This window comes from Alosa sapidissima, chromosome 6 (assembly GCF_018492685.1).
Source record: "Alosa sapidissima isolate fAloSap1 chromosome 6, fAloSap1.pri, whole genome shotgun sequence".
Classification (NCBI taxonomy): Eukaryota; Metazoa; Chordata; class Actinopteri; order Clupeiformes; family Clupeidae; genus Alosa; species Alosa sapidissima.
Window position 1 is genome coordinate 2,129,061 of NC_055962.1, and position 19,922 is coordinate 2,148,982.

At 41.1% G+C, this 19,922-nt stretch overlaps 1 protein-coding gene and 1 long non-coding RNA gene across 4 annotated transcripts in view; one reads left to right on the top strand and one right to left on the bottom strand.

Annotated features, from left to right (window-relative positions):
• The window catches only part of ncoa1 (nuclear receptor coactivator 1), a 159,222-nt gene that overhangs the window by 111,188 nt on the left and 28,112 nt on the right, over window positions 1-19,922 (bottom strand). For all 3 annotated transcript variants that reach the window (XM_042094295.1, XM_042094296.1, XM_042094294.1), the window contains exons 4-5: window positions 17,003-17,169; window positions 9,184-9,299 (exon numbers count right to left, since the gene is read on the bottom strand). In XM_042094295.1, coding sequence (XP_041950229.1) covers window positions 9,184-9,299; window positions 17,003-17,169 — 283 coding nt within the window. The remainder of the gene's footprint in view (window positions 1-9,183; window positions 9,300-17,002; window positions 17,170-19,922) is intronic.
• On the top strand, window positions 11,798-19,464 carry LOC121711025. Its single transcript, XR_006032227.1, has 3 exons — window positions 11,798-11,808; window positions 13,612-13,614; window positions 19,353-19,464. It is a non-coding gene; the product is annotated as an uncharacterized LOC121711025 (long non-coding RNA).

The following is a 19,922-nucleotide window of genomic DNA, read 5'->3' on the forward strand; positions in this document are numbered from 1 at the left end:
TTATGAAACGACATTTAATAGAACGACGTGGATTTATGCAACAAAATAAAAAATTAAAATAAAAAACAGAGCACAGACTATATAAAACACTGTTTGGCATTAAGTATTAAGTCAGACAAAAGCTATTAATTAGTCTTAGTTAAAGATCTCCAGATCAGTGATTTACGCATGATCTGATCCGCCATTTACCATTCACAAAAGCTGGTATTGTGTTTCCTGAATCCTTACATTCAGGCATTCAAATTAAATGTAATTAAATAGCATATAAATATTCTATCAGTGTATGATGCTTGCATGAGGGAAACATCCCAAAACAACGGCACCCATATAACTGCTGTTGTTTTGAGAAGTATTTCTCATGCAAGCATCATGCAAAAACAATTAAACTATTGTAGGCCTAATATATGTATAGTAAAGCAGTACTCTGATGTGCATGTTTTCACAAACTTTTGTGAACAATCTTAGCACTTTAAACATTGACTGTTTTGAAGTGCATGTATAGCAATATAGTATAAAAATAATAATAATTGTGATATCATTATGATAATTTAATGGGGGTTGGGAGGAGGGGGTGGGTTCATGTAGGTGGGCCCTATGACCCCAAAGTATGCCTTGACTGGGCCTCAGGTCAAAGAAGTTTGAGAAAGGCTGATGTAGACGACAAAGCAGCAAGGAGGCATCATATGATCATTTAAACAAGTTTTATGACAAGGTCGGTGAGGATGGGGAAAATCATACATTTCTGTGCAAACTTTGCCAGACTTAGCAAACTTTTCAGTCACAGTCATTATTCATTTAATCATTAAATAAAATACAGTACACGTCTTGGTTCAATAGGTTACGAGCAGTCATTTTAATATGTTTTAATAAACATTGAACCAGTCTGGCCCTCGGCTTGTAGCAAATTTGTTTTTTTGGCCCTCTAATGTATTTGACTTTAACATCCCTGCTGTAGATAGTTGTATTTTAGGCAGCCTACGTCTTTGTAGACAGTAGCCTAGGCTACACCATTAGGCCATCTTGAGAATAAAACACATCCTCCACAACCATGAGGATAGGTAGACTAAACGGTCGTTCGTCGCCTTTTTGCTTCTTATTGCAAAGCCAACTAGGGTTAGGCGCTTCCTGTCTATGATCCTCCATTTTGGTCGTAGTTGTTGACTATTGTTTCCAATCAGCACTATGCGAAAGAGCATTGACAGTCCAAACATTTTTTACGCACCTGATATCATCCATATTATACAGAATACAAACAGAAACACCACATGTCTTGTTCTCATTGGCATATTTAAGCAATATGACACATGGGTTAGTAAAGGATATCCCCGCAACTGTAATTTGGCCGTAGGTACGAGACTGAAGGCCATATAGAGTAGCCTAGCCTACGCTAGAAGTGACCCAGGCTCCATTACCTCTACTGGGCTTATATACCGACCCAAAAAAAGTTTTACCCATTATCATTTTACATTGTTAGGCTATGCTACATCATACATGCAGGTGTCTGAATTTATTCTGCTAATGGTTATTGTATTTAGCATCTGTTTCGGCTAAACTCTAATAACTTGACTTTACTACAGAAATTCAGAACAGAACCAGCAATGATGTCTGTCACACATTCTTTATTATATATTATTACTTACAGTACCCTCCAGAATTATTGGCACCTTTGGTAATATTTACTAAAAACAGGCATAGAAAATAATCTTTTGATGGTTCATTGTACTCTCACAATGAAAACAACAAGGAAAAATCCACCCTTTAAGGGAAGAAAATTTATTCTGAGAAAAAAGAAAATCTCATAAAGAAATAAATATTTTTAACGAAAACACGTTGCTCACAATTATTGCCACCCCTACAAAATCTTACATACAAAAACAGAAGTATTTCCCTATCTAATTTCAACTTTGTTATTACTTTGTTTTTCACTAAGGTATGAAAATAAAGTGACACAGAGGCTAAATCCTCTTGTCATTTTTCAACATCAGAAAGACAAGAGAATACACTAAATTTAAATAAAAAGAAAGTGTGTTGACATTTGTAAGTCAGTGAATGTCTATAAAAAACTAGGTACTTTGTTGAAAATGCCTATATTTAGAGTTCAAACAATGATTAAACGGTTCTAATCAACTGGAAATGTAACAAACATGCTTGGACAAAGACCCATGGTTATCTCGCCCCCACATAGAGTATGGAGGATGGTAAGATAGGCAAAAAATTCCATAAAGACCACTATTGGAGAGTTACAGACAAAGGTGTCATCTTGGGGTCACCAAGTCCCCCAAACAATCTTCAACAGTGACCTCACTGCTAATAGCTTATTTAGAGGGCATGCTAGGTAAACGCCTGTCCAGTCATTTAATTACCAATGTAAATGGTAGGAGTTACCGAATGGTACAGTGACAGTGTCTGGAAGTGTGGTCTATTGTCAGATGGCTAGGAACACTTTAGGTGTGTTTGGCGTACATAGAAGAATGACTATACTGAAAAGAACCCCATACTTAATGAGAATTATGGTGGAGGCGATGTGCTATTGTGGGGCTGTTTTTATTCCCAAAGGCCTTGGGAATCTAATTAAGGTGCGTGGTATCACGAACAACATCAAAAACCTGAACATTTTTAAAGGAAATCTGTCAATCTCTGCCAAGATACTAAACGTTGGTCATGACTGGATCATATATCAGGTCAATGAACCACAACAAACGTCCAGATCAAAACAAATATGGTTTACTGATCGCAAAATCAAACTTCGGCCATTGCCATCTCAGTCCCCTGATTTAAACTCCATAGAAAAACAGTGGGGTGAGTCAAAGAGGAGAATGCACTAGTGTGGACCTACAGTGGGTCCCCGTTAAGTTTGGACGGGTTCCTTCATGAATCACGCACCCCATTTTCTCAGCAGAAATGGCACAAACTGCAGTTGACACAAACAACCACAAGGTGTCACTTGGGTGCCATGCTATTTTTGATGCGACTGACTTACTGCTTCCATGACGCAGCGGGGGCACGGGAACTTAAATTGATCACGGTAGTTTAAGCTTACACTTGACAAAACATTCTAATATGAAAATGTAGATGCAATTGTTGTAAGATGGTGCAGCTCCTTTAAGAAAGCACCGTGCAAAAAAGTAGACGTGCTGGAGCGAGTCATATTCAAAATGCAAAAAATAACACCGCAGATAAAACCAATTATCCTCATTCATTGCAACCGCAGCATGCCTGCTTGCCAACGTTTAAACAAAATATATCAAAGCACCTTTTGCGTTTGAATGTAACACGAAAAAATGTTTAAACAGCTGGACAAATGATTTAGCTAATTGATTATAGCCTGTACACCAGCAATTGTTGAACATTTGGAAAAAGATCGCTCAGCTGTTGCCACAGTCATAGGCAATGTAGAAACAACATGAGAGCAGTACACACTTCCCCGAATGTGGATGTTACACTGTCATAATCTACCACCAGCCTTTTGGCAAGTTGAAAAATAGATGACTTCTGTGAAATCTCTGCTTTAAAGCAAGACCTAAATGAGAGGAGTTGTGTTGGGAATGTCGGTGCAATGTCCATGCTATAATGGTCTGACAAACGTAGGCTACTGCCTTTTCAAGCAGTTCATCATCACCGGCGAGTTGAAGGATCATAGGACGTAAAGACTCAAACACATAACAAGTTTCCCGCATGCTTGCACATCTTTGGGAGAGCTGACTGATTATGATGTCCAGAGTTGCATTAAATACCTGCACTTTTAAGTATCTCTCTGCATCGGTTAAGCGTTTATCTTCCGATAGTTCGTCAAAGTGACGCTTCACTCTTCACATTTTCAAATGTACTCTGAACCCCCATTTATTTGCGAGTGTCTGCGCTGTAGCCTTGGCCTGGTCAAAGGCACGCAGGTAGTCAGAAAGGACCGGTATAGAATTTTCCAGCAATTGCATTGCGGGGGTAGCGACGGAGGTCATAGGCCCTGGTGCGACTGCACTTGCTGCACCTACTAGGCCTAGTTACGCCACTGCGTGGAGCGCTAATGCGTCTACTGTAAATCATTCATGTGTGAAAGTCATTAGGCTGGAAGCGCTAATGTGTCTAAGCTCATTAGTCTACTTTCAATAGGCCTACTGTACAGCCTGAGAGGGGGAACATAACCTATAGCCTAGGCTACTGTAGAGTAGGCCTACAGTAGGCTACTGTAGGCTAAACAATCAGTTGTGAAAGTCTGCAACGAAAGTTTCCTAATGGAAGCGCTAACGTGTCTATTGAGCTCATTAGCCTACTTTCAATAGGCCTACTGTACAGCCTGAGAGGGGGAACATAGCCTACTGTAGAGTAAACAATCAGTTTACTTAGTTACATTTGTTTAGTTAAATCCAGTTTTCTACTCTATCTCCATTATATGCTTAGCCTATAGAAAGACATTCAAAATGTGTGAAAGTCATTAGGCTGGAAGCGTGTCTACTGTCAGTGACTAATGCGAGAAGCGGGTTCTGTGTTGTAGGCTATGCATTTTTCCGACACTTGGCTGCAAGCTCCCCTCCCCCACCCCCTTCTTTCACAAGCAGTGCAGCTTTCTGAAGCGGTGCCTTTTGAAGCTAATGTAACAAATACCACCAATATTGTTGTGTGGCAATAAAAGTATCCAGGGTTTGCGCAAGTAGCCTAAATAGGGCTATATAAATAAATTAAGGACATACAATCCTTAAAGCTTAACGTAGCCTACATGTAGATTAATGTCCCAAAACGTCAACAAGTCGTTTTATGCGCTCATTATATATGGATTTCTATGAAACGCCACGAAAACATGCGTGCGCAACCAAGAGGCAGAAAGCACCATAGAACAGCATAGAGCAATGCAAAAGAGCAAAAGAATAAAATGAGTTTTTGTGCTGACAACTGCACCAATTCGAAATCACGATGGTTAGAGAATGTTAAATATGTTCAATATCCCTAACGGAATGCATGTCTTCGCCAAAAATGACAATATACGATGTTATGTTAATAATGCAAATGAACGGCACACTTTGAAATATAGTCGGAAATGAGATGTTATCATCATTGAGACAACAGGGGTATACAATAAAATCCGATTGTAGCTTACAGCAGCCGACTATTTAGGTTAAGTTTATAACGTTGTGGACGGCCACCAAGCGTCTTCTGCCCCACGGCTGCGGCACAGTCTTGAGTGACCGGATTCGTTTTCCTTTGTCATATGAATGCTGTCATTTTGTTAACTTTACTGTTAAGGAGATGCTGTAGGCAAAGGCTATATTTCAACCTCGTTAGTGTCAGAACTATTCACAAGGTTTCTGGGCAGCATTTTTATGTTCTGTTAGCAAGCGAACTTCTCATGACTACCGACAAAGTAGCCTACTGCCAGCTGACGAAGCTCTCATTTTAAAACATTACTGAGAGACAGGCACTATACAATCAAGAAATCTTGCCACTGAATCCAAAACTATGTTTAACATTATGTACAAAGCTTAGGCTACAGTGGATTAGCATGTTGCAGGGGCTGCTAAAAACAGAGAAACGCACTGAAAACTCGGCCAATCACAGCCCTTGCTGTCGAATGCGCCGTCCAGTTCGACCGTTGAACGCCACAGCGAACTATGCTGCCCCCAAGCGGCTGCAGTTGTACTTACATGTCACCCAGCTGCGTGAATCACCATTATCGTGAATGAAGTGTCTTAACGGGGACCCTCTGTACATTGACAGTAGCCCAGCATAAAAGCATGTTGTAGGCCTACTGTAGAAATTTCACTGAAATTGCAACCGCAACATGCCTGCTTGCCAACGTTCAAACGACAACGAAAAAGATAATAAAACAACAAGAGGGTTGAGTCTGAATGACACTGAGTTTTTAGACACTGAGTTTTTGTAGTTAAGAAATATTTTCGTATAAAAAAAATGGTCATTCTTCAATCTCCTTCACTGACGCCTATGGAAAAGGCTTAACGTCCCAAAACAACGATCAATGATCATCAAATTTTTCTCTCACATGCTCCTCATAACCATCTATAACAGTGTTTTTTCTTTTCTTTTTGAGCACATCCGAATCCCAGGACATAACGCACTGGACCTTATAATAGGCTCGAGATATAATTCCAAAGGGGGCAGATAGGGGCCACTGCACTTAAAACTTAAAAAGATGAAGCTTTCCGAACTTTGAAATTGCGATCAGTGACTGGCATCGGGTGAACGAAGCTTTTCGAAGTTGAACAGGCTATTAAAAACTATTTGTGCACCTCAATGTCACAGGAGAGACTGGGCTCTCCCTTCTATGAAAAAGACGTTAGGCTACCTGCAAACTGGCCTATGATTTCATTGCTGAGTTTGCGGCAAAGCAAGAAAATGTTTTTTTTCCTGAGTCAGGATATGGCGAGTCAGTGTCATTTATTTGTCCAATGTTAGCCTATAGATACAGACCAGTACATCTTATCAATAGTTTGAATGTCGTGTGTGTTTCTGCTCATTGACAAATACCGTTCAGCACAATGATTCATGCCCAATTAATTCCCCCTGTTAAGACAGCGAGGAAAAAGTTAAAATACGCGATAAACCCAGGGAAAGTTGACAGGTTTGTTTCGGCCCCGGTGATTATTTGTGAAATTGTGCAAACGACAGCCTTTTCAAGGCATTTCAAGGAAGGAGTCGTAGCATGCAAGCTCCCAAATTGACCCAGTAGCCGAAGGCATCAATAAATTGATGGGACTGGGGAGGGTCATGCGTTTTTTCTCAATCACTTTGGAGGGTCATAGAAAAAATTCTTGCTGGCTAGGGAGGGTCACGTCTTTTTTGACTAACGCTCCCAAAACTCCTCCGGTAGCCCCTTAATTAAATAAATAACGAACAGTCCCTAATTGATTAATAGCCTAGGCCTACACCAGTAATTGTTGAACATTGACCTGTACAGGACATTGACAGTAGCCCAGCCTAACAAGCAAATGTTGCAAAATACATCAAAAGACGCAATTAATCAGAAATAAATAATGTAATCTGCATTGCTTTATTTAACAAACTGCAAGCAACAAGAGCATTGAGTTCGCTGTAAGGCCAAACCCAAGAGCAAAGCCTATCTGTTAAGGCAGTCGATAGGCTATATAACGAGCTGTGTGCCTGGAAAGACGATAGATGACGGCTCTGGTCATCCCATACCCTCCCCCCATTTCCTGTAGCCTACCATTATGAAGGCCTGTAGCCTAAAACGACTCGTTGCCGTTTTGTGACATTAAGCTTTTTCACGTTAAGCCCCCATCCCCCATCCCCTTCTTTCACAAGCAGTGGGGGAGCGCGGGGCACAAAGTAACACTTTTTGGTAGACAAAGGAGGGTTCTCCGCGCTTCTGTCGTTTGGCCACAATCCGTTGCAACCAGGCAAGGACAGATATTTTAGAGAGGAGAGACGCCGGTGCAGCTCAGATGTCTTCTTAATTTTCTTTATTCTTCAGTAAAAGGTGTAGAACATTATTAAACTTTGACTAACATTTCGATGTGTCGATGTTTTTGACTAACGAACATCGAAACGTTAGTCAAAGTTTAATAATGTTCTGCACCTTTTACTAAAGAATAAAGAAAATTAAGAAGACATCTGAGCTGCACCGGCGTCTCCTCCTTCTCTCTAACACTTTTTGGCTTTGGCTAAATATTTCTAAAATCATTTGAGTTTCACTAGTCACATGTTTTAACAAGCAACACTTGTTATTGAACTAATAACAGACGTGTGTCGAAAATTGACTTTATTTTCCATACGGAGAAATAACATATGCAGAGTCTAACCAAGGTCAATCTTGCCAAAAAAGCCCTCAAACCTGAAAACACACGAGGCAAAAGTGCAAAACATCACAAAACTAACACGCGCATATTTTTGTATTGCAATCATTGTAGCCTACAGTTGTAACAGCGCGTAACAGTCGTTTTACTCCCCGGATGCGCTCATTATAAAGAACGTTTAACGTGACCCAAAAACAGCTATCAATTAATCACCAAACGTCTTATAAACAAGTATTGCCAGGAGCAACACCTTGCAAAAAATGATAACAATAGGCCTAGGCCTTTATATGGCTCTGCTCCTGCCTAAATTCGAACTCAGAACTACCTGAAAGTTGCAGACCTGTTCTGGAAATACGTGCATTAACCCACTCGACCGTCAGACAACGCTATCTGCTTCGAGTAGGCCTATTGGGTAGGACTGTAGCCTACACTGGTTGCTGTGGTACAGTCTTGAGTGACCGAATTCGTTTTTCTTTGTCATCTGAATGCTGTCATTTTGTTAACATTACTGTTAAGGAGATGCTGTAGGCAAAGTCTATATTTCAACCTCGTTAGTGTAGTAAAACAAATCAGAACTATTCACAAGGTTTCTGGGCAGCATATTATGTTCTGTTAGCAAGCGAACTTCTCATGACTACCGACAAAGTAGCCTACTGCCAGCTGACGAAGCTCTCATTTTAAAACATTACTGAGAGACAGGCACTGTACAATCAAGAAATCTTGCCACTGAATCCAAAACTATGTTTAACATTATGTACAAGGCTTAGGCTACAGTGGACTAGCATGTTGCAGGGGCTGCTAAAAACACAGAGAAACGCACTGAAAACTCGGCCAATCACAGCCCTTGCTGTCGAATGCGCCGTCTGGTTCGACCGTGGAACTCCACAGCGGACTATGCTGCCCCCAAGCGGCTGCAGTTGGACTTACATTTCACCATTCACCATGATCGTGAATGAAGTGTCAATTTTTAACTGGGACCCACTGTAGGAATCTGGACGATCTGGGGAGATTTTGTAAAGACCAACAGTCTTAAATGTCTTGCTTTGCATTCTCCAACTCTATGGGGTGTCATAGGTGAATATTACAAGCTGTTTTATTGGAAAAGGGAGGCTTAAGAAGGTATTATAAGCAGGGGTGCCAATAATTGTGAGCAACGTGTTTTTGTTAAAAATATTTATTTCTTTATGATATTTTCCTTTTATACCAGATTTTAGTCAACTTTAGCATGGGGTGCCAATAATTCTGGAGGGTACTGTATATATACGTTTCAGTTTCAAAGAAAATATGTGACTGTGACAGCATCAGTGCAATGCCATGGTTGTGTTCAAAACTGCCTCAACGGTGCTTCTTTGTTTGTATATCTGATAAGCAGTTGTGATGGATCCAGACTGTTCAAATTCAATATACATGGGAAATTGCTCACCTCTAATAACAGTGGTCCAAGAGCCTCTTTTTCCACCATTCCTTGACTGCTTGATGATATGTCACTCTTCTGCACCTCATCATCTGAAGAAACTAGATCTGCTTTCTGTGCCATTTCTGAAAACACACAAAAATAAAGAAATGCAAAGTACATAATAGGCTACATACCATATTCTCCAGGACGTAGCATTAACTTCTCTGCTATATCCATGCACAAATATAAAAACGGGGGCAGCCGTGGCCTACTGGTTAGCACTTCGGACCTGTAACTGGAGGGTTGCCGGTTCGAACCCCGACCAGTAGGCACGGCTGAAGTGCCCTTGAGCAAGGCACCTACAGTGGGCAGTGCTTCGACTTGGCCAGCTTCACTCGCGGTCCGCGCGTGGGATCACGCGGTATCACGCAACTTTAATTTGTATTTTTCCAGTGAGACGCTGCAACAACCCAAACAACCGGTAGATGGCTCAAGTGAGCAGGGTGTCTCGTAAAAAAAAAATGGAGCCTGGAAAACCCTACACAGACTTCACTACAGACTTTAGCAGACTGGTTTAGAAATAATGTAATAGCCAGAAATATGCCTGCCCTGCCCTAATAAAGAAATATTTGGTTAACTGCGAGTGAATCCCGTTTGCAGCCGTAGAGACGCAGGACAAATTAAACATTCTGGTTTTCTCCGAGTGCAAGTCATCATTTGGACAAAATATAGGAGTATTAACCTCCGTTGCTCAGCCAAATGCCTTCCTGTTACGTCCTGTTATCACGGAGTTACAGGCGATAAACGATTTTTGATGGTCACAAGTTTACTTCATTAGGGACTGTTCGTTATTTATTTAAGGGGCTACCGGAGGAGTTTTGGGAGCATTAGTCCAAAAAGACGTGACCCTCCCTCGCCAGCAATACATTTTTCTATGACCCTCCAAAGTGATTATGAAAAAATCACTGTCAACTTTTTCCGGGTTTATCGCCTACTGTATTTTAACGTTTTCACATATTTGGCCATAAGCCGTTTATCATAGGCTATCACGAAACCAAACTACAAAGGCGAACACTTTAACAGGGGGAATTAATTGGGCATGAATCATGCTGAACGCTATTTCGCTACCTTAGAATAATAAGGTTCTATCTGCGTTTTGAGTAGGTACAACCGGGACTATTGAAACGGGGACGAATGAAACATTCCGATTTTCTCCGAGTGCAACGATGATAGACAGTCATCATTTGGACAAAACATGGAGCATATTAACCTCCGTTGCTCAGCCAAATGCCTTCCTGTTACGTCCTGGTATCACGGAGTTAAGAGCGATAAACGATTTTTGATGGTCACAAGTTTACTTCATTAGCGGTTTATTTTTTTGGATTATTAAAGAGTGTTTTTCATTTAAAGGCTTGACTTCGTGCTTATTCAGTAGAGCATTTAGTGCTCTCCCCAATCCCAGACGTTCACATTGCATGTTTGTTTGTAATGGATGCAACCGCGAGATAGGCCATGCGTTTGACAATGAGTTGTTAACAGAACCAAGACATATAGCCCAGCAGCAATCTCGGGACTGATCGTTATTTATTGAAGGGGCCACCGGAGGAATTTTGAGTGCTTCAGTTGGAAGTTGCATGACCCTCTCTTGCCTGCTAGAAATTGTTCAATGACCCTCCGACAGAATTGTTAAAAAAGACATGACCCTCCCCTGCCAATTGTCTTCCGCCCGCGCCACAGCCAGACACTTTGTGATAACGTTCTTAAATCAATCTTTCCCGTGAGCTTGCATGCTACTAGTCCTTCCTTTTCAAATGTGTTGCGCCTGTTTGCACAATTTCACAAATAATCATATGTGATTAATAGTATGACAAATAATCCCTGTGCACGGGGACCGAAACAATGCATGCCAACTTTTTCCGTGTTTATCACGTATTTTAACTTTCCCCGCTGTCTTGCCGTTTTAATGTTTTCCCGTAGAATATCCCATATTTTAATACTCTCATAACAGCCCTGCCATCGGGCCTGTCTCTGTGTTGCCCTGTTGCTACCCCTTGCCCTTTCAACGAAACAGATGTCTTCAAATCATCGTTTTCCTTGCTTGAAGGCAAACTTAGAGTGATGTTAACCTATTTAAGTTTAACGGCGCGATTGTCGTGAGAGCACGATTCATTGGCGCTTGCATGTTCGGCCTTATGTCTACGTGCGCACCTGAGGCTACTCAGCTGCAAGAGAAATAATTTCCTCTGTTTGTATGTTCACTGCAAGTTGGCCTACCATAACTTACCAACTCTGCACTGTAGACTGGCTATTTATATTTTTCTGTGAAATAAGCAAATGTATTTGTTCAACTTTATGAAGCAGAATTACGCATAGGGTACTTGGAACATAATACATTTGACAAAGGACAGATGAATGTTGCTAGTGACAAAATATTAACTTTCAGTGTTTTACGATGTCTTTGTCATGGGGAAGTGTTTTTCCCCATGCATTTATTATAGGTTACTGTCAGTGACTGTCGTGAGAGAAGCGGGTTCTGTGTTTCGTTCATGTCAGTGACTGACGCGAGAGAAGCGGGGTCTGTGTTGTGTTGTGTTGCGTTGCGTTAATTTATTTTCATTGGGCATACCGTGCCGTGCCGTCCACAGCTCTTCAGTTCTGACAAAGCCAAAATTACTCCTTTTGAAACAATGAGTGCAGGAAGGGGGGGGGGGGGGGGGGGGTGTCCCAAGCAGCTTTCAGCCATAAGACTACTTTGAGAACATTTCAATTCACTCGACACTAATATTCAAAATGTTGAAAACTATTTCGGCATAGCCTATAAAGCAGTTTAATTAAATGGAATGTTAGTTGTAAACAAACGAGCTACTTGGTGAGGCTTGGCCTCACAGATGCGCTCGTGCCTTAGATGGCAGGAAAAATCTTCACGATAGGCCTATTAACTAACCACCCGATTCACGTTGGCTGGGGGGAAGGGGGGCCATCAGACAATTGTGCCCAGTTAATCCGGCCCTTCCCCCAAAAAATCACACCTTCCCACCTCTGACAGCTTAAAAGAAGTCAAGAGGACTCCTTACTCACAGACCTATTCACAAACCTGCGGTTTTGAAATCCTATGCAGCTACAGGAGCTTCCAATCGCGAGGAAGCAATTTTGCATTGTAGGCATAACTAACATGCAATAACGCCGCCAACAACAACCAAAACTAGGCTAATCATTGTCAACATGTAAATTAAATGTAACATTATTGTGAATCAAATTAAAATGTTCTCTTTTGCAAACGTAGGCATAGTAACAGAATAATTTAATAATGTTACAAGATACTACATCAATCCGTATGTTTCATTGGGCTACTAGGCTATTTGTTTTGCCTTACTCTTTATTCATTTAGGCTAGGCCTTTTTATTCAGTTATTAATCATCTTCCGTCCTTCGCACTACTTGTGTAGCGCACGCATTCTCCGACCTGTCACCTGTCAGTCATCATCGGAAGAGAGGTGTTTGGAATTCCCGCGTTACAATCGTCAGCCAATCAAGGTGGTCACTTCAGTCAAGCTCATGCATGAGTAATGACGTCATCCATAGCCACGAAGACTCACTCCTAGTTTAGGAGTTGTCTGAAAGGCTTTGTGAATAACTTTTAAGAGAAAACTCCAATCTAAAATCTTTAAGTGCGATTTAGGAGTAGCCTACTCCTAGTAGTAAGATAAAAGCCTTTGTGAATAGCCTACGGCCCCAGTTATTCATCATCTTCCGTCCTTGTGTAGCGCACGCATTCTGAGACCTGTCACTCATCATCGTAAGGGAGGTGTTTGGAATCATGCCCGCGTTACAATCATCAGCCAATCAGCCAATCAAGGTGGTCACGTTTGCCCATTTACCCAAATTAATGATCGAATATTACTGATGATCATTGTTATTTAAGAACATGCAGTGTGCGTAGGGTACCAAAAACATATTGCTCGTAAAAAAGCATCATAACGCACATTATGGCGGGTCTGTTATTTACTGTAGGCTGCGCAAACCACATGCCTTTATTTTGGGCAAGCCTGCATTCATTCATTCATTCAACCTTTATTTATTCTCGGAGGGTCATTGAGGGAAACCCTCATTTTCAATGAAGCCGAAATTACAGAAGCGAAGCAAAGCGCTCCACAAACAAGACAACATTCGAGGCCTTCTGTTGAAGAATTTTATATAATATTGCAACAGATTCTGTGTTCTGGACTGTAGGTATCAAACTTTATCAAACTTTTATTTCATTCCCCACTTTGATCAAGGGGCATGACTGATGATAGTGGAGATAACGTGTTATCCCGAGGCTTTTGCAAGTCAGCATCTTCGACGGTAGTCTATTAAAAATATAAGTTTTCGATGTCCCAAACGGAGAGCCATACTTTATTGTTTTTAACGATCTCTATGCTACTCACAAAAATGTAGGCATGGGGACATGATGAAGTAGGTTATCCAACTGTCGTGTGTTAAATTATTGTGATTACGAGCCAGTGGTTTTCAAACATTATGCGTGACTCGGACATCTAACCAAATGCAACAGGCTCATATCGTCCTCGCATTCGCAAAATGAGGACCAGTGTTTTGTCAAATTGCAAATAGCTATTCGTTTTAACTATTTTTTTATGATAGTAGCCTATACAAAAAGCACTTCATACTATCTTAATCTTGGAATATGGGGAGGGAAGTGGCACGTCTGCAGTCAGCCAAATATGAATGTAATTCTGCGGCATAAAGCAGATGTAATTGTTTATTGTACAGAAAAATAAAAATGACATGTCAAGCAGTCAATTGACTACATTGCAGTCAAGAAGTAGGGCAAATTAATTTACGAAACCAAAACGTGGGTCATAGTTGTCTAAGCCTCTATTGCGTAGCCTGTTAAAAACGTCGCCAGATAGTATTAAATCGGCAACAACATTGTTTTCTGCAGAAGCCTACCCAAGGCTACAGATTAATTCTGAACAGTTATTTCTCTACTGGCTCAATTATCACACCACTGTTTTGATTTGCGTAGTTGCGTTAACCCCAACACTGACAATAATGTAGACAGCAAATTTCGATTTCAATTTTTGTGTAGTCAAGCCTTAAGCCATACCCAAGTAGCCTAAATCGAGGTAATGTTTAATTATGCATGATTTATTTTGTTATTGAATTCGTAGGCTGGGATTACTCTCGGCAACAATTATGTAAGGGACGGCAGGCAGAGCGATGTACAGTGGCAGAGCGACGCACAGTGGCTGAAAGTGGTACTAAAGCTTCACGCAGCTTCACGCCGCGTAATGCGCGAATGAAGTGGTCATTTGAAAGCGATGCCCACTGTACTTAGCTTGGCTGTTTGCTACTTGGTCTCCAATAAGAGAAGGTGGAACCACAATTAGGGCTGTCATTTTACGTTCGAAAATCGATTGCATCCAACCAACAAGTTTCGAAAACTAAAATAGGGAATCGATTTTAACCACATATGTAGACTTCATTTTTAAACTAATTAAACAAATAAAAAAGATACATGTAACAAAACCCACAAACAATCAGAAAAAGAAAATAAAGAATTCCGAAAGTGCAGTAGGCATTGCGAAAGCTAAAAAGAAAATTCCCACCAATTTTACGCACCGGAAACAGCTGTTTCAATCGGCTGCTGTGCTGATTGCACTGCGGGTTTTGGATAAATCAAACTATGGAGAAGGACAAAGCGGTATGCAAACTGCAGTCCCGAGATCCTACGTAGGCGAAATTTGTTTGCCATTTCTAATCGTAAACACAGCCACGTTGAAGCCTGCAGTAGGTCTAATGTGTTTCACTGATGTTATGGCAGTCCACTCTGCTTATTCTTTTTCGAGAATGTTGCACTCCTGTTTGTCATTGTGCACGAAACTTCACGCCAATAAATCATCAGAAATATTGCTGGCTTGTGCGTCTTCAAGTGCCCTCTTTACGTTCGTCCTAATGCCTGTTAGTTGTCTGTGAATTGGCCTATATTTGGCGTTGAAAATGGAAACGTCTTTTGAACTTGGAAAATCGATTTTACAATCGATTCAATGAACACTTGAATGTCTCAAAACTCAAACGGGATTTTTTCACAAAAGTGACAGCCCTAACCACAATAATTATCAACTTTGGTCCCAAAATGGCCCCGAGTTGTGGGTGGCAGAATTGACTAGGTACAATATTGTAAAACTATTAAATTACTGGTTTCTGAAAAGATAAAGTAGCTAGTAGCAACAAGAGGTATAGGCTAGATATAACCTTACACTGGCCATGCCAGTCTGACATATACAGCATATGAAGTCAAAAATAAATTATAAAAAAAAGCAAATATGAAATATAAACATAAAAATATGTTTAACCTAAATCTTTTTCCCTGTCAAATTTGTGTCATTCTGAAATATTCCAATTGGTGATATATTATTAAACCCTAGCTCTTCCAAGGAAGTTACGGTTTTGATTTGTTAATATGTCTTAGCAGGATTACTCAAAATCTACCAGTTCAATGTTTACGAAATTTCGTTGGAAGCTGTGGCATAGACCAAGCAAGAATCCTTTCAATTATTGGTTGGATCTGAGCAGCTCCACACATTGATTCACTTAGTTGCAACACTATGAGATACTGCGGCACCAAATTTTCTGTTTGTGCTACAATTTTTACCTAATTCTTTGTGGGGGAAACATTAACTAGGGCATTAATTAATTAATAGAGCATTACGTCCAATACGTCCATAATGTTCTGCATTATGTCCAATTTTCCAATATGTGGTTTAATGTTCTGCATTTCTCATTAGTAGGTCACTGTGACACTAAAAGTATGCTCCTACTGTATGTCATGACCCTGTATGAGATCTGTCCCAACCATGGATAATGTAAGGCACCAGGGTTGATATCACTTCTTGTTGTTTGTTCTGCGTCAAATACCATTGGCGCCATTGATTAGGGTAACCTGGATGTCTCCTGACTTTGCCACTGTTACTGTATAATTATCTATCCTTTGCTGTTGTGTACTTAAACCCTGGATAATTCTGTGTCAAGTCAAAGACTCATATTCTGGAGTACATTGTGCTCTGTGTGTGCCTCTCTCCTGTATACTGCCAAATTAAACTCTGCATCTTGATTGTACTTCTCCGTGACTGGATCTCATGTCTCACTTTGGTATGCCAAATTTTTACCAACAGTAAGGGTGTAGATTATTCGCCTCACTACATTTACCACCTCATTACCTCGACTACTGTAAGACCTTCCTAAAGGGCCTCCCGGCTTGTGCGTTGAAACCACTACTGAATGTGGCAGCGCATCTGTTTTTCAATTAACCGAAAAGGGCACACATTACCCCACTGTTCATTGGCTTCCCTTTGCCACCCACATCAAACCACTAATGCTTGCCTACAAATTGACTGACTGCTGTATCTGCTGCCACTTATGCTCTCATAAAGCTTATGTTACTCCATTCGGTCACTGCATTCCACCAAGAAATGTTGGTGGAACAACCTACCAAGTGCTACCAGAGCAGGGGTGTAATTTCTCTTCGAGAAGGTCTTGATGACCTAACTCTTCCCGAGAGTACCCCCTCTCCTAAAATATCGAACAACCCAACACACCTAACATACACTTACCATGCACTCCCTTCTTCCCTCCTACTTTCTTCTACCACTATCTCCTTTGACTGCACTTTGGCTAGTAGTTAAACTTCTGCAGTCTCATCTTCTAGTAGTAGCATTCATTGTAGCAGTACTTATTGGTACCTAATGTCCCATTTGCAATGTAGCTTAAATGTTAATCCTTGTTTTGTAAATCACTTTGGATAAAAGCATTAGCTAAATGATTAAATGTAAATTATTCTGGTTTACCTTGCTCGCGACGCTTGATCTGCTGGATCTGATCCACAGTGCTTTTCAGAATCCGGCACTTGTCTGGCTTGACACTCAAGCTGGCAATTTCACCCATGTTGGTTGAAAGTAATTCTGCCAGCTCATCTATATAGCGACACTCCAGCTCCCGTCTCTGTTTCTCCACACTATAGAACACACAGAAAAGAGTTAAAAAGAGTTAATATGTTTCAAGAAGTGAGACATTTTTTAAATTCCCTATAAGTCATACAAATATATATCACTGCAGTTGTAATCATAAGTATATTTGCCCTTAAACAAGTCCCAGGCCTGGGTTGAGCGCTGAGACAAGCCTGCAGTTTAGGCAGAAAGATAGTTAAAAAAAAAAAAAAAAAAAAAAAAAACACACTCTTCAAAAAATATTTGAAGATGTATGGATGAACAGGTATGATAAGGGATCAGATTCCAAAAATAATTCCGTGGAAATGCATGGATTCCAGTTGCAGCAACTGGAATCCATGCATTTCCACGGAATTATTCATTCAGTCGTACCTTTCATACTCATCGCTCGACTTATCGTGACTAATTTCAAGATGGCGGCGAACGGTAAACTTACTCAAGGTACTGTCTGTATAAATCTTCTTGTAAATAAACCACCAGTGCTTTTTCAAAGTTCTCAATGTCTCGTTTTAAATGTCAAGGCCCTCGGAAGTCTACCAATGAAGTATGGAGCTACTTTGAGCCTCATAAATGGTGTAAAACAGTGATTTATTTGCATGGCTAGGCCGATGCCCGAGGCACCCCCATCGAAAAACTGTTGGTAGCATCGGCTAACTAGCACCAGATTTCTGAGTGCAGGGGACAAGCCGAGATGAGCTTTGAGACATACGTTCACACTCGGTATCATGTTTCAACACACTTTAGGTCAATATTACACCGGAATCCTCCTTTAATACAAGATAGAATACAAGAAGATTATCCAAGCCCATGTGTGCTCCAGAGGGCCTCTCATTGTAATTTCTCCAATGCTCACTGCAACCATACAGAATTTTTACCTCATCTCCCCAAAGGGATGGATAGAACAAATCCCATCCAATCATCAAAACAGGTTTGGCTTTAAGAAATATGAATAAATGTGTGGGCACAATTAGGCTTTCATCTCAGTTAAAGGGACACCAGGCAAGCCTGATGCTTTTTCCCTACGAAACCCCCCCTCGCTCGGTCTGAAGCTCTTTTCCTTTTCTTTGCGTCTTCCGTCAAGGGTTTTCGCTGCTTCTTCGCCGGCTCTGCAATTATACACACATTTGCAACAATCTCTAGCGTTTCGTTAGCCTGCCTCTGTGCTGTAAACTGATCCTGCTTCGGTCGGCGGGTAGGATACACCGAACTTGCAAGTGGGATATTCTTCATACAGGCAGTAGGGGCAGGCGAGAGAGCCTTCATTCGCCCCGTAATAAGTCATTTAACCATATACCGACTTACGAAGATGATTAATTAACACGAAAACGTTGCCTGGTGTCCCTTTAATGCATGCAAGAGAATCTCTTATTATTGCAATACTTCAATTTTCCAGAGCAAGTGCTGTTGAGGGGGATTGTGAGGATGCCACACATTTTAAGCAAACATAAGAGAGAAAGAATGCACCAGTTACAGGGCTGTCATAATTTTGTCATCTGGTCAACTGTCAACTTGAATTTCCCTCAATAAATCCATCCATCCATCCATCCATCCATCTATCTATCTGTTAGCTATGGATTTAAGTAAGAGTAACACTATCTAACCACAACAAAATGCAGTTAGCATCTAACCAGAAGTGCAAAAAAGCAGTAAAGTGTAGAGTACATTTGAAGGAATAATTTAGGTAGTGCAGTATGAACAGTATAAGACAAATAATGTAGTATAACAGTATAGTTAGCATAATTGGCTATCACCGAGGTGTAGAGTTCAGAAAAAGCTTCCCCTGAACCTGCTGGTTCGGGTACGGAGAGACCTGTAGTGCAGAGGCAGAGGGTGAACCGTCTGTGGTTGGGGGTGAGAACAGTCCTTGATGATGCTGTGTGCCTTTCGCAGACATTGCTTGCTCTGGACAGCCTCGATGGAGGGGAGTAAGGAACCGGTAATGCGTTGGGCAGTTTTCACCACCCTCTGCAGTGCTTTCCGGTCACAGAATTCCGGAGACAAAATAGTTGCCATGCCATACTGTGACACAGTTGGTGAAGATGCTCTCAATGATGCTGCAATAGAAGTTCACCAGAATCTGAGGAGACAGACGGACCTTCTTTAGTTTCCTCAGGAAGAAGAGACACTGGTGAGCCTTCTTGATCTGGGTAGAGGTGTTGAGAGATATGAGATGTGGACACCCAGATATGAGATGTGGACACCCAGAAACGTAAAGCTGGTGACACGCTCCACCTCAGTTCCGTTGATAAGGGTGGGGGTGTGTGTGTCAGCTTTAGATTTTCTTTAGTCCACAATGAGCTCTTTGGTCTTCTTGGTGTTGAGAGCAAGGTGGTTGCACCTCCTCCCTGTAGGCCGACCCATCGTTGCTGTTGAGACCAATCACTGCTGTGTGGTCTGCAAACTTAACCATGGTGTTTGAGCCATGTACAGGTGTGCAGTGGTAGTTGAAGAGGGAGTAAGAGGAAGTCCAGTATCCAGTGGCAGAGGGAGGTATTGATGCCCAGTTCACGGAGTTTGGTGATCAGTTTGGAGGGAATGATGGTGTTGAATGCTGAACTGAAGTTAATGAACAGCATTCTCACATATCAATATGGTGATGGCGTTATTAGATACACATTTTACTGTATTCACCTGTGGCATCTCCCCTTAAGTACAGTAAATTAGCCTGTATGTCTACCATGGTAAATACCTTCACTTTCTTTAATCAGACTGAATGAGTGAGACAGGGAGCTAACGTTGGCTATTATATTGTTCACTAGCC